Source organism: Crocuta crocuta, unplaced genomic scaffold (assembly GCF_008692635.1).
Source record: "Crocuta crocuta isolate KB4526 unplaced genomic scaffold, BGI_CrCroc_1.0 scaffold111, whole genome shotgun sequence".
Taxonomy (NCBI): Eukaryota; Metazoa; Chordata; class Mammalia; order Carnivora; family Hyaenidae; genus Crocuta; species Crocuta crocuta.
Window position 1 is genome coordinate 3076240 of NW_027527611.1, and position 12585 is coordinate 3088824.

Below are 12585 nucleotides of genomic sequence, written 5' to 3' on the forward strand. Positions count from 1 at the left end.
GTTTGCACTGTCTCCGTCTCTCAAAAAGAAATAAACGTTAAAAAAATTTTTTTTAAATATAAAATATCGTAAGCTGAACTGGAAACAGTGAAGAGGTCGGTGGCTGCCAGGGGCTGTTGGAGGAGGTGGGGGGAGGAACGGGTGGCGCACGCGGGTTTGGGCCAGGAGACCGCGCCGTGTGACGCTGTGACGGCGCACACGTGTCCTGGTACGTCTGTGCAAACCCACAGAATGTACGACACCAAGAGGGACCTGATGGAGACTGTGGGCTCTGGGCGATGACGACCTCGTTAGCGGTAACAGACGCACCGTCCGGTGGGGGTGCCGGTGGAGGGGAGGCTGTGTGTGCGGGGGTCCAGGGGGTGCACAGGAAATCTCTGCACCTTTGTCTCAAGTTTGCTGTGAGCCTAAAACTGCTCTAAAAAATAAAATCTACCAAAAGAAATGATGTGGCTTTAAGAAATTCACAACCATTTCATTCTTTCCCATGAACTACAATTGCTAAACAAAAAAGACTATTTTATTTAAACTAGAAAAGAAGCCAGTTCTGTTTAACTAAAGGTCAAATACAGGAAAATCTGTCCAAGCCTACCCGTGCCAAGATGTCGGAAATACCACTCCGTGCTGGAATGTTAACAAAGGCGGCTACAGTTCCCCGGCACGGCACAGAAGGCAAGAACACTCGCAGAAGCTCCTCCGGACACTCACGTTACCTCCGATAAAGCCCTGTCCGCTGCCTGGCGTATCAGAGACATGTTAAATTTCAGTTTCTTAATGATCTTAGGAAAATATAACACGATCTCATCGAGTTTGGATTGACCTTAATGGCAGAGAGAGAAAATATTCTGAACCACCAAAGCTTTTTCTGATAAACGCATTTTTACTATAAAACTATAGTACTGAGGTAGGATTTTTGTGCCCAAGGAATTTCAGCCTCATCCCAGAAACAGGAAGAAAAAGTTGAGAGAGAGGCTGTGTTCACCCGCTCCACCGCGAGGCTGGGCCGCTGCCCCGCTCCCTGCAAACACCGCCTCCTTTCCTGTGAGGCCTGGCTGACCAGCACGCTGAAAAGGCTCACAGCCATCCGCCCGCTTTGTGCTCCTCTGCGGAGGCGTTGAGACCCACGCTGTGACGGCCATGTGACACTTCTAAGCCTGCGCGAGAAGCACGCCTGCTCAGGACGCCCGCCTGGCCGGTGCCCATGGCCTGCCTCCACGGCTGGGACCCCCCCCACCCCCCGCTCTCCGGATTGCAGGCACATGCATCCGTGCTCCTGGCCACGCAACCGCAGGAGAATCCGGAACTAGCCGGACGGAGAATCCGGAACTAGCCGGAGAGGCAGCGGATGGCGTCGGGTACGGCTGGGTACAAGAGAACCACACAAGTTGTCTTTTGAAGTTTTATTAGCTTACGGCAAGAGCGTGCCAGGTACCACGTGCATCAAGGCTCTACAACCAGGGCTTCAGGGCGGCCGGATCTTGTCTACAGCCCAGACTACAACCACCGGCACGCCGGGGGCTTCGAGCCCCAAGCCAGCACCGACGGAAACCTGAGGGGCCACCGTGCAGGCGCTCTCTCTGGGGGCCGCAGACATACGCTATTTCAGCCTCGTGCAAAACCTTAGCTTTTCCCCTCGGGCGGGCGTAAAATACCAATAACCAAACGCCAGAATTAAAAGCACAGCACACGGTGGACTATGGGCACACGCGGCATCACTCGGGCCGCGGTCACTCACGGGGACGCACGCGGCACCCACGCCGCCCCTGTGGGCGGCCGTGCGTCTACTGGGCCGCGGCGGAGGCAGACGCGGGGATGAGCTTCGGTTTGGCCTGCTGGGGTGGCGCCACGTCGGGGATCTCTTCCCCGTGCTTGTACACGCTCACGGTGACGTCGATCTTCTCACCCCCGTACTTGTTCTTGACGCTGAGGCTGTACTTGCCCGAATCCTCCGATGTCACGCCCTTGATGGTCATGCTCACGTACTTGGCCTGCTCCACCTTGACCGAGAAGTGCTCGCTGAGCTCGATGTCCTTGTCGTTCTTGAACCACACCACTTCGGGGTCAGGGTTTCCAAACACCGTGCAGGTCAGGTTCAAGGTCTTTGGGAGGGAAGACGGAGGGTCAGAATCAAAAGGTCATACAGGTCATCCTCCGAAGGGGATGGGCTCAGTTACACTCACTCAGTGTTTATCTATCCCCCACGCTGTTCACGTGGCCAACACGCTCTTTCTATATGTAGGCACCACAGGAGACGTGTGGGGTCTGATCGGAGCCAAGTGTGCCGTTTCGTGGGGCGGCTCGTGAGAAAAATCAGCAATAATTTTTCCTATTTATTCTCAGTTTTTCTCCATGGCCTAACCCAGTTAAAGAATTCAGGGGAGCACCTGGGTGGTTGTCGATTGGGTGTCTAACTCCAGCTCAGGTCATAACCTCATGTTATGAGTTCGAGCCCCGCGTTGGGCTCCGTGCTGACAGCTCGGAGCCTGGAGCTGCTTCGGATTCTGTGTGTGTGTCTCTCTGCCCCTCCCCTGCTCACACTCTCTCTGTCACTCAAAAATGAATAAGCATTAAAAAATTAAAAAAAAAGAACTTAGACATATTAAAGTCTACATTTTACAGTAGATACATTCAGCCTGTCTCTAAATTTCCTTTCTATCCCAACTAATGAATCCAGTTTACCAACATTTTGGATTTCCTCTGCCGAATCCAGAGAAAATACCATCTTCTAACCAGGAATCGGGGGCAGCAAACGCACTGCTGACAACAGGCACTGAGCCCCTGGGGCAGCGGTACTGCCAGCAGTGCCATCCCAGCCTTGTTGTGAGGTCCACGGTTCCTCAGGAACTCTCTAGAATTCTTTAGTTGCTCAAGAGAAGGCCCATAAATTTTAGTGCTTTGGCCTAACACAATTCTCTCGCGTCTCTGTCCCTGACACCGAGGACACACAGAGGTTCTAATCAGACGTCAGTGACGCCGCTGACAGGCAACGAACGAAGACTCCAGTCAGTGGCTTCCGTGTAAGTTCCACCAGGACCCTGACCACTAGAGTCTCGCACTTGACCCGGGTGCTCTTCCACCTTCCTGCCGGGCCAGGCCCAGGGAGGTGGGGTGCGGGTGTGACCCACCCGGTCCTCGGCCAGTTACCGCCTCAAAGGGCCAGGACCCCGCGGAGGCCCAGGGCCCAGGAACCACACCTGCCATGCACCTGTGTGATACACGTGTCAGGCTCCGTGATCCTGGGGGCCCAAGGCTGCCGTCTGTGCCTTCAGGATGTTAAACTCGTCCATCCCCTGAGGACATGAGGGTGGCCAGGACGCTAGGCACCGTGCCATCCCGTCCCCGGGCTCCCCCACGCTGGACCCTGAGGGGGACCGCGCTGCACTGCTGAAGCCGTGTCCCGCTGTCCCCCTCACCTTGCCCTCCATTATGGTCACCACGTCAGGTAAGCCCCCGATCAACTTGCCACGATCTGTAACATGAAGGCCACGGGGTTGAGTAAGCCGTCCACGCAGACATTTCCAGGAGCGGGTCCCGGGCTGCACAGCGAGCGGTGGAGACAAAGCAGGAGGGCCCCCACCACCAGGAGGAGAGGGGCCCCAGGGCCGGGAGGACTCCCTGGTCCCCTGAGGGACCAACTGAGGCTGAGGAGCTCGCCGAGGGCTCCACACAGGGCACCGCACACCAGGCCCGTCCCCGAAGGGAGAGGAGCCCCTGCGTCTGAACAGGACTCTCCCAGGGCAGCCGGCTGTCCAGGGCCTTTATTTTCTGTACATCACGACGCCTGACATCCTGGGAGCCTTCCTGGCGGGGAGGCAGCGGCTCCCAGGGCAGCCAGATCTTGGAGTCAGTGACGGCAATGAGCCAGCCGGTGACAGGCCACCTGCACCTATCCTGGTCCAGGGTGACACCCTCCATCCCTGCTTCCTCCACCCCCCCCTGCCCCCGGGAGGTGACACCCCTGCACCCCTCTTCCTCCACCCGCCCCTGCCCCCAGAAGTGACACCCTGCACCCCTGTACCCTCTATCTGGCGCTGCACCAGAGGCGCAGTGCCTCGCCCTGATCACCCCAGGGCCTGGGGCCAGGCAGCTAGGGGCCTCCCCGTAGGACCCAAACCCAGGAAACGGTTCCAGCTAGCCAGTCCTAAGTTGTCCCTGCCCCGCCTGCCTGCCCCACGGAAACCCGAGCACGGTCAGGGCCCCAGCACTCTCCACTCCTGCCCCGGCCGCCTGACCAGGGCTTCCCCGGGCGGCCCTGCCCGGCATGCCCGCCTCCCCAGCACCTGCGCGTGCCATCCGCAGGGATTTCCTGAGCCTCCTCCACCTGTGGCCGCACCTGCCTGACCATCTCGTGCACGAACACGGGGCAGGTGAGAGGGGAAGGCCACAGAAGTGACTAAGGAGGAGAGGAGGGCTCGGGGCGGGGGAGGGGGACACAAAGTGTCGGGATCAGGACGGCAGGTGCTGGGAGTTCTGGAAGGTTCCCCGGCCACGGAGCAGGTCTGTTTATCCGTTAACACAGAGCAGTAAGACTCTAAGGGGGGACCCCGCTGCCTCGCTCCAAATAACAAAGGGCGCTTGATATCACGCAACGCGCACTTACTCTTCTCTGCAAAAGCGGCTGCCCTGGAGAGGAGAGGGGCAGAGAGAACAGGAAGACAGTCATGAGAAGACACTCTGGACAACACGCACCACTCATCATAGAGCTTTGCCGGAGGGGAAGCGAAAGGAGGCAGCACTGTGTCCTCCCCTTAGAAGGACACCCGGGGCCTGAGGAGCTGTAAGCCATGTGCATTCTCCTCTCGCTGCCCTGGGGGGCGGGGTACCCCGTCTCTCAGCAGGAGGAATCCCACAGAAGAGGCTGGCATTCAGGCTCGTAGGCTGCAGACATTTCTGTGTTCACCGAATTCACCAGATGGCACTGGAGAGTTTTAGATATCTTGGAAAAGCCTGGCTTCTGACTCATCTCCGCCGCCTGTTCATCCGTTTAGGAAACAGTCACTGAACAGCCGAGCACGGCCAGTGACCACTGTCCTTTCCGGATACTCCCAAATTCAGATACGCACTTGAAGATCACAAGTGATCTTTCAAAAGGTGCTCTGACCAAGGTGATATCATTCAGCGCTAAACACTAGGGAGGATTCGAGCCAGGAGCACACACGGAGGGCGCCAAGTGCTGGTCGCTCAGCGAAAGCAGCGGCCTGAAAGCTCACGCAGCTCTGAGGCCGACTCTGAGCTTGTGTAGACGGCAAAACTCTGGGGACAGGGAAGTGATGGTGGCCAGCAAAGCAGAGCACAGAGGGGTTCTGGGCACTGAGAGTCGTCTGTAGATACTAGTCACGGACACGTGCCACCGTACATTTGTGCAGACCCACAGGCACTTAGGGGGAAACTGTGACGAATGGCGGACTCCGCGTGGGGGCGTGTCCGTGTGGCTGCATCGATGGCAACAGATGCAGCGACCAGAGGGGATGCTGATGGGGGAGGGGCGCGGGGAACTCCGCACCTCCTTCCCAGTGGGGCTGTGATTAAACAGCTCTACAAAAATAAAGTCTTCAAAAGCAACCTAAACATATAACATTAAAAAACTGCGCTGCGCCATGTGTGACCATAATTATAACTATTTGAGAAATCCGTCATTATGATCGCTGAAAGCAGCCCAGGGTCGTGGGGACTCTAGGAAGTGTCTCTATAAGCACATGCTGGGTTTAGAAGCACGTCTGCCCTCCACACACCGAGTGGCTTAAATCGCCACTTTCACATCAATGCCCAGGACAGCGTGCGCCCAGCACCCACCGATGTGCCCACGCGCTCGTGGCCCCAGGGATGGACAGACCGCCACACACACACACACACACACACACACACACACACACATCTTACTTGAGTTGCTGGAATTCCGCAAAGGCCTCATCGAACGCTGTAAGGGAACGTTTCATACATTTTAATGGTTTTGGTGCCAGTGAACAGGCTTAATGAAAACTGACGAACAACCAAGGAATAAACTGATAATTTAGAGAGAACTTTCTCCAAATGAAAATTATAAAGCTGGAGTGCTTCCTCTCCCAGCATTCCCAGGGGGTCACTGAACCCAAGGTGAGGAGGCGCTGAAGAGTGAGTCTTACCCTGGCCGGACAGGTCGAGGGAGCGGTGATGGTTATCTTTGCCATCATGAATCTCAAAGGTGTACTTCCCTTTATCCTTCTCGGTGGGCTCGCATATCTGCAGCCACGCCATGTCCCCGGTGCCGCCGGCCCTCATGTGCTCGCTAGAGGCGATCTTCGCATCTCTTTGAAAAGACACAGAAAGTCGGGGCGCCTGGGTGGCTTAGTCGGTTAAGCGTCCGACTTTCGCTTAGGTCATGATCTCGCGGTTCGTGGGTTCGAGCCCTGCGTCGGGCTCTGTGCTGACAGCTCAGGGCCTGGAGCCTGCTTCAGAGTCTGTGTCTCCTTCTCTCTCTGACCCTCCCCTCCCCTACTCATGCTCTGTGTCTGTCACTGCACAATGAATACATGGTAAAAAAACAAAAAAAGTAAAAAAAGAAAATATGGGCTGAAAATGTTGCCTGCACCCTCAGGTCGGGGCAGAGTCCGCCGGCCCTGTCCCGCTGCCTCGGCCGACGTCCCCTCCCCTGCGGGCGTGCGCGGGCCTCCATCCCGTTTGCTCAGAGACCTGCTTCTCGGAGCTGTTGTTCCAAAGACAGCCTTGGGGTGTGGGTTGGAAAGAGCCAGACCCCAGGGCCGGGGCGCAGGGACCACACATGCCACGACTGTCACACGGTCGGCGGCTCTGGGAGGGCGCACGGCCCGCCTCGGGAAGCAGGAGCAGCAAACGAGACACAGAAAACCCGCTGTCAGCACAGGTTCGTGTTGGGACTCTGGGTTCCTTTGGTCCTTTTCTTGTTTTTTTTTTAACGTTCATTTATTTATTTTGAGAAAGAGAGAAAGCAAGCATGGGCGGGGCAGAGAGAGAAGGGGAGGGAATCTCAAGCAGGCTCCGCACTGTCAGCACACAGCCCGACGAGGGGCTCGAACTCACGAACTGTGAGATGACGACCTGAGCTGAAACCAAGAACTGGACACTTAACCGGCGGAGCCACCCAGGTGCCTCTCCTCTTCGTCAAGCTAGTGAGGGGCCGACAGACACCCCAGAAACTGAGAACGGCCTCTACGTACTACTTTCCCGTCAGCCGTCTGCTAGACTGCAGAAAGAAGGTGTGTCACCCACGGAGCCACGTCTGGCAAAACCCAGGGGGTGGAGACAACGGTCTCCGGCACCGTCAGTCATTTCTTGGTCTCTCCTGTCCTTGAGGACCTCCCTGCCGCCCCGGGCCAAGGCCACGGTAAATCACACTGTACTCACTTGTGATACCAGTTCACTTTCATCTCTTCCGTAAAGTACTTCATGAAGCACTGGAGTCTTATTCCTTCTGGGGTGCAGAGCACCTTCAGCGGAGAAGCCGACAATCCTGCAGAAGATAAACAGATTCAGGTCTAAGGAAGGCAGCGCGTGCACCATCAGAGTGCAAAGGTGCGATTGCAGGTGCGTCTGCCACACCCAGCAGTACACGCCGCCTCATGTCTACACCCGTGTCCATTAGCGATACGCCCCACCTCCCATGTCTACACTCTGGGGTCCATCCATGGTACACACCACCTCACATGTCTACACCCACATCCATCAGTGGTACATACTGCCTCCCATGTCTACACTCTGGGGTCTGTCCACGGTATACATCGCCTCACATATCTACATCCACATTCATCAGTGGTACACACTGACTCACATGTCTACACTCTGGTGTCCATCCACAGTACACACCACCTCACATGTCTATACTCCAGTGTCCGTCCATAGTACACGCCGCCTCACATGTCTACACTCTGGCGTCTGTCACCAGTACATGCCACCTCCCATGTCTACACCTGAGTCTGTCAGCGATACACACCACCTCACATGTCTACACTCTGGCATCCATCAGCAGTACGCATCGCCTCACATTTCTATATTCCAACGTCTATCGGCCACATATTCTCGCAGTTTCTCCCATGCCTCAGCTGTTCATTAAACAAGCGCCTATATGAAAATCTCTGTGTCGAATACTGTAAGGGACACAGAACTCTTTGAAAGAGATCAACAAATGCCCCTCGGCAACTCAGCTGAAGACGAGGAGGGATATTCAGGCAGACAGCTCGTAACACAGTTCATTCTGCGTCAACTGACCGGAACTGAAGTATTGCCGAAGAGGGATGGTGAGCCAGCAGAAGCGACCCAGGGCGGGGTCTGGGCGGGGTCAGGGAGACAAGACTGGAGCTGGGCCTTCAAGCTGCGTCAAGACTGGATGCGAGGGAGAAGGCAGGAGGAGCGAAGGGTGAGGAGAGCCCAGGACACGAGAACAGAGCCCGCGTGTCTGGAGCAGGGACGCGGCCCGACGTGGCAGGGCACAGGGCCCGGGGACCGCGAGGGGTGAGGACACGGGAAGTTGTGGTGAAGGCGTGGCCTGGGAGCCGACATCGTTACTGGGTGTGTAACTGCAGGGAACGGACGTGAGCCCGGGCACTCCATCACCCGGAAGACGCTAGGCCCATCACCAGCAAGATAAAGGGAACGACGCGACGGAGAAGGACCTTCTGAACGCACCATTTCCCAACCGTGGTAAGCGCCGCGGATACTTCCATTTTCACCCTGAAGTCACGGCACTCCACGCGGCCATGCACCTCTGGGGACTCGCTCAAAAGAGCAAGTCTTGAAACAGGAAATGGGAACCAGCCTCTCTCCATCCGGAGGCACACGATGCAGCTTCCGATACTAAGGAACAGCTGCGCCGTCCCTACAGGGAAGGCTGTGCGGCGTGGCACCGTGCTTCCACGAAACACTACGTAATTGGTAGAAACCATGGGTACAGTATCTCTATAGAAGACAGACAATTAACATAAAACATGTGGCCAAAAACAAGCAACTGATTATCTTTATGACTTTACGTAAAGAAACATAAATACAAGTGTCCTTGACTGTGGTGTTAATTTCGGTCAACCGTCCAACTCTCGACTTCTTCTCAGGTCATGATCTCAAGGCTCGTGGGTTCAAGTCCCACGTCGGGCTTCGTGCTGGCAGTGCTTGGGGTTCTCTCTCTCTGTCTCTTTCTCTCTCTGCCCCTCCCCTGCTCACGAGTGCTCACTCTCTCAAAAGAAATAAAAGTAAATTTTAAAAAAAGAAAACGTTTTTTAAAAAAAAGGAAAGGAAAGGTCACAGAGATGGAACCTCAGGGACTCATTCTGACTCGGGTCAGCAAGTGAACATGTGCCCAGAAGGTCTTCTGACCGAGCAGGAAAGAGCAAAGCCACTGCCGACGAAACACAGACCAACCCAGGAAGAGCCACTCCAGAAAATCTCTGAACTCAAAGGCGAGGACCCCACCTGGCACTTTCATAAGTACTGCTCAGGTGCACGCTGTATAGACAGATGGGCCTCACCCCAGTGAGCAAGCCGGGGCGTCACTGTCTCTGCCAACCACGGGGAGGAAGGGACCCCAGGACACGTTCCCGGACTCAGAGCACACGAGCCTGATTTCCAAGAATGATACTGACCAGGGCAAACATAACTAGGAAGCCGTCTTCCTCTTTACTGGTTTTATATCAACTGCATCACTATTTTTTTTAATCTTTTTTAATGTTTTTTATTTATTTCTAGGAGACAGAGAGAGAGAGACAGTGTGAGCAGGGGAGGGTCAGAGAGAGAGGGAGTCACAGACTGAAACAGGCTCCAGGCTCTGAGCTGGCAGTCAGCACAGAGCCCGACGCGGGGCTCGAACCCACAAACCGCGAGATCATGACCTAAGCGAAAGTCGGACGCTTAACCGACTAAGCCACCCAGGCGCCCCCAACTGCATCACTATTAAGCCTTGATTTTGAAGACATAAGGAGCATTTATATTTTATGATACAAAACTGAAGCAGACAGGTATTTAATTATACAATATACCACACCAAATCTGATCTCTGCCGCTGAGGTTTCTCTGTCACCTATACATGCTTTCAGTTGTTTAGACATTTCAGAATTCTGTTAAGTGGTGAAAATGGAGGTGTATACTTCAGCCCCCTGTAGGCAATAATGCACTCTAGATATTTTTGGTAAGCGGTGATGGTTGCCTCCATTGCAGAATTGTGTGGACACTGCCTCAGAAGGCATGTCATGTCACAAAGAATGTCAGGAGGAGCTCAACTCCCGATTGAGGAACCCCGGCGGGTTTGGGCTGCTCTGTGCACTCTGCTGGTAATTAACCGAGTGACCTAGCACAAAACACACTGACTCAGTGACACGACTTGTCACGAGCGTGCTTCGGTTACTTCTGGGCTGCCTCGGTGCATGTTGCTGACACAGTTAATGGAGATTCCCTAAAACCCAACTGAGGGGTTTGACCCGTTGACTGTGCTCCCTCCATATCAGGAGTCAGCCCGGAAAAGCTGAGATGCCCATGTGTGGAAACACCATATGTGGAAACACATGGAAACATATGTGGAAAAGGCAAGGCATGTGCAGGCGCTGTGTCATCCATGCCGGTGACCGTAACGTAGGCGTGTATTTTTACAAAGGGTTGATTTGCAGCCTGGGTGCTGAAGATCCGAAGCAGGAGCACCGGTCGCCCCGTCCCAAGCCTTTCCTTCAAGGACGAGGACGGGGGGACTGTAATGACGTCTCTATCTCCGTGCACAGCAAATTCTCTTTATAGCTAAACATGGCCTTTGACTTTTGGGACGCGGAGAACTAAGTATCTGGCTCCGTGGGCGTACTAGCTGGCATGGCAGGAAACCGTGTTCTCTCCACTGTCACATCTGTCACCATAAGATTCTGTGTAGGGCTGGGGGAGGGGGTGTAGCCTGAGGGCCTGAAGCCAACGTTCTTTTTTATCCGAAGTCTTTACTTGGCCCTGAAACTGAAACAAAGTTCGGGGGGCCCAGAAGAAGATGGAGCGGTGGCTTCCTGCGACCACCAGCCTGTGCAGGGAAGGGTCTGAATGCCCAGCGGTGCACCAGGGGAGAGCGTGAGCGCCCGAGGAGCCGTGATCATCCTGCTTTGTCGGCTCTGCTGGAAGTTTCTCTCAGAGATGCCCCATGTCTTGTGCTGCTACATGTGACTCCACACCAGGGCCCGGATGCCTCTCCCGGGGACCAGGACGGTCCCATGAGGACAGCAAGGGCCTGAGGAGGCGTCCAGCACCCGCACAGGGTGTGGTCCTGCCTGTCCGCCCCACCCAGCACTGACACTGCGCTCAGTACCTGTGCCCTGGCCCATGTCAGGACAGGCTGTGAGCTCAGCTATGTCACCAGCTGCGCCGCCACGGGGCCCCGCTGTGGTCTGTGAGGCCGCGTGGCAGGGGACGGGAGCTCACGATGCTCTGTGGGCTCTGGTCAGGAGGTTGCAGGAGGAGGCAGCCTCGGGCCTCAGCAAGTCCTCCACGAAGTGGGCGCAGGGCTCCTGGGGAGCAGACACCAGGCCGCATACGGGTGGATGAGTGTGGGAGTGTGGGAGTGTGAGTCTGTGCGTGTGAGTGTGTCTGTGTGTGAGTCTGAGTCTGTATGTCTGAGTGTGAGTCTGTGTGTCTGTGTGAGTCTGTGTTAGAATCTATGTGAGTGTAAGTGTGTCTGTTTTTGAGTCTGTGTGTGTCAGTGTGTGTGAGTGTGACTGTGTGTTTAAGTGTGAGTCTGTGTGTGAGTGTGTCTGTGTTAGTGTTTGTGTGTGAGTCTGAGTGTGAATCTGTGTGTCTGAGTGTGAGTCTGTGTGAGTTGTGGGTGAGTCTGTGTGAGTCTGTGGGTGAGTCTGTTAGAAACTATGTGAGTGTGTCTGTATGTCTGTTAGTGTTTGTGCATGTGACTGTGAGTCTGTGTGAGTGTGTGTGTCCATGAGTGTTAGTGTGTGCGTGTGTGTCCGTAAGTGTTACTGTGCGCGTGCGTGTGTCTGTGTGTGTGTCCGTGAGTGTTAGTGTGTGTGCGCGAGAGTCTGTGTGTGTNGTGACGTGACATCTTAACACAAGGTGGTCCCCAGGGGTGCAGGAGCGCATCACCTTCCAGACGGCTCCATCCGCCCTCCCCAGGGGCTCCACAGCCACGAAGGCGTGTTTGGTCCACTGATGACCATCGAGGCTAAACAACGTGGTCACGTTTACTTGACCAACAAGCACAAGTAGAACAAGTGAAAACAGCCTGCAGAGCGATTTTGAGGAAGCAACCAAAAACAACAGGGAGGTTTTGAGCAGAACGTCCAAAAGCCTGCGTGAGATGGCACTTGAGTTTGGAACCAGACATGTGTGACTTCCCTGGAGAGCCGTGGCTCGAGCCAGTGGACACCCACAGTTGAGCCGGGTTCCTGCCACAGGCCTGGCCGCCTGCTCTGAAGACAGAACTTAGGGGAGTTCTAGAACACCCACAGTGGTCGTGGTGTAACCCTTAGCATAAAGCTCTACACGAATGCCAGCTACTGCTACTGAATTACTACCCCGTGTCTTCGTCCTCTGATCCACGGAAGGGGACATGGACAGGAAGAATTTATTTGTAAAGCTATAGAATGATCTAATATATACAACGCAAAGCCA

At 55.1% G+C, this 12585-nt stretch overlaps 1 protein-coding gene across 1 annotated transcript in view; it reads right to left on the minus strand.

The window, feature by feature from the left end:
* Nucleotides 1–1385: 1385 nt before the first annotated feature.
* Nucleotides 1386–12585, minus strand: part of MYOM2 (myomesin 2) — a 60157-nt gene continuing 48957 nt past the window's right edge. Inside the window, 6 exon segments of the mRNA XM_077771892.1 lie at nucleotides 1386–2099; nucleotides 3414–3469; nucleotides 4601–4623; nucleotides 5881–5917; nucleotides 6123–6286; nucleotides 7360–7465. Of these exon segments, the coding sequence (XP_077628018.1) occupies nucleotides 1782–2099; nucleotides 3414–3469; nucleotides 4601–4623; nucleotides 5881–5917; nucleotides 6123–6286; nucleotides 7360–7465 (704 nt within the window). The 3' untranslated portion in view covers nucleotides 1386–1781.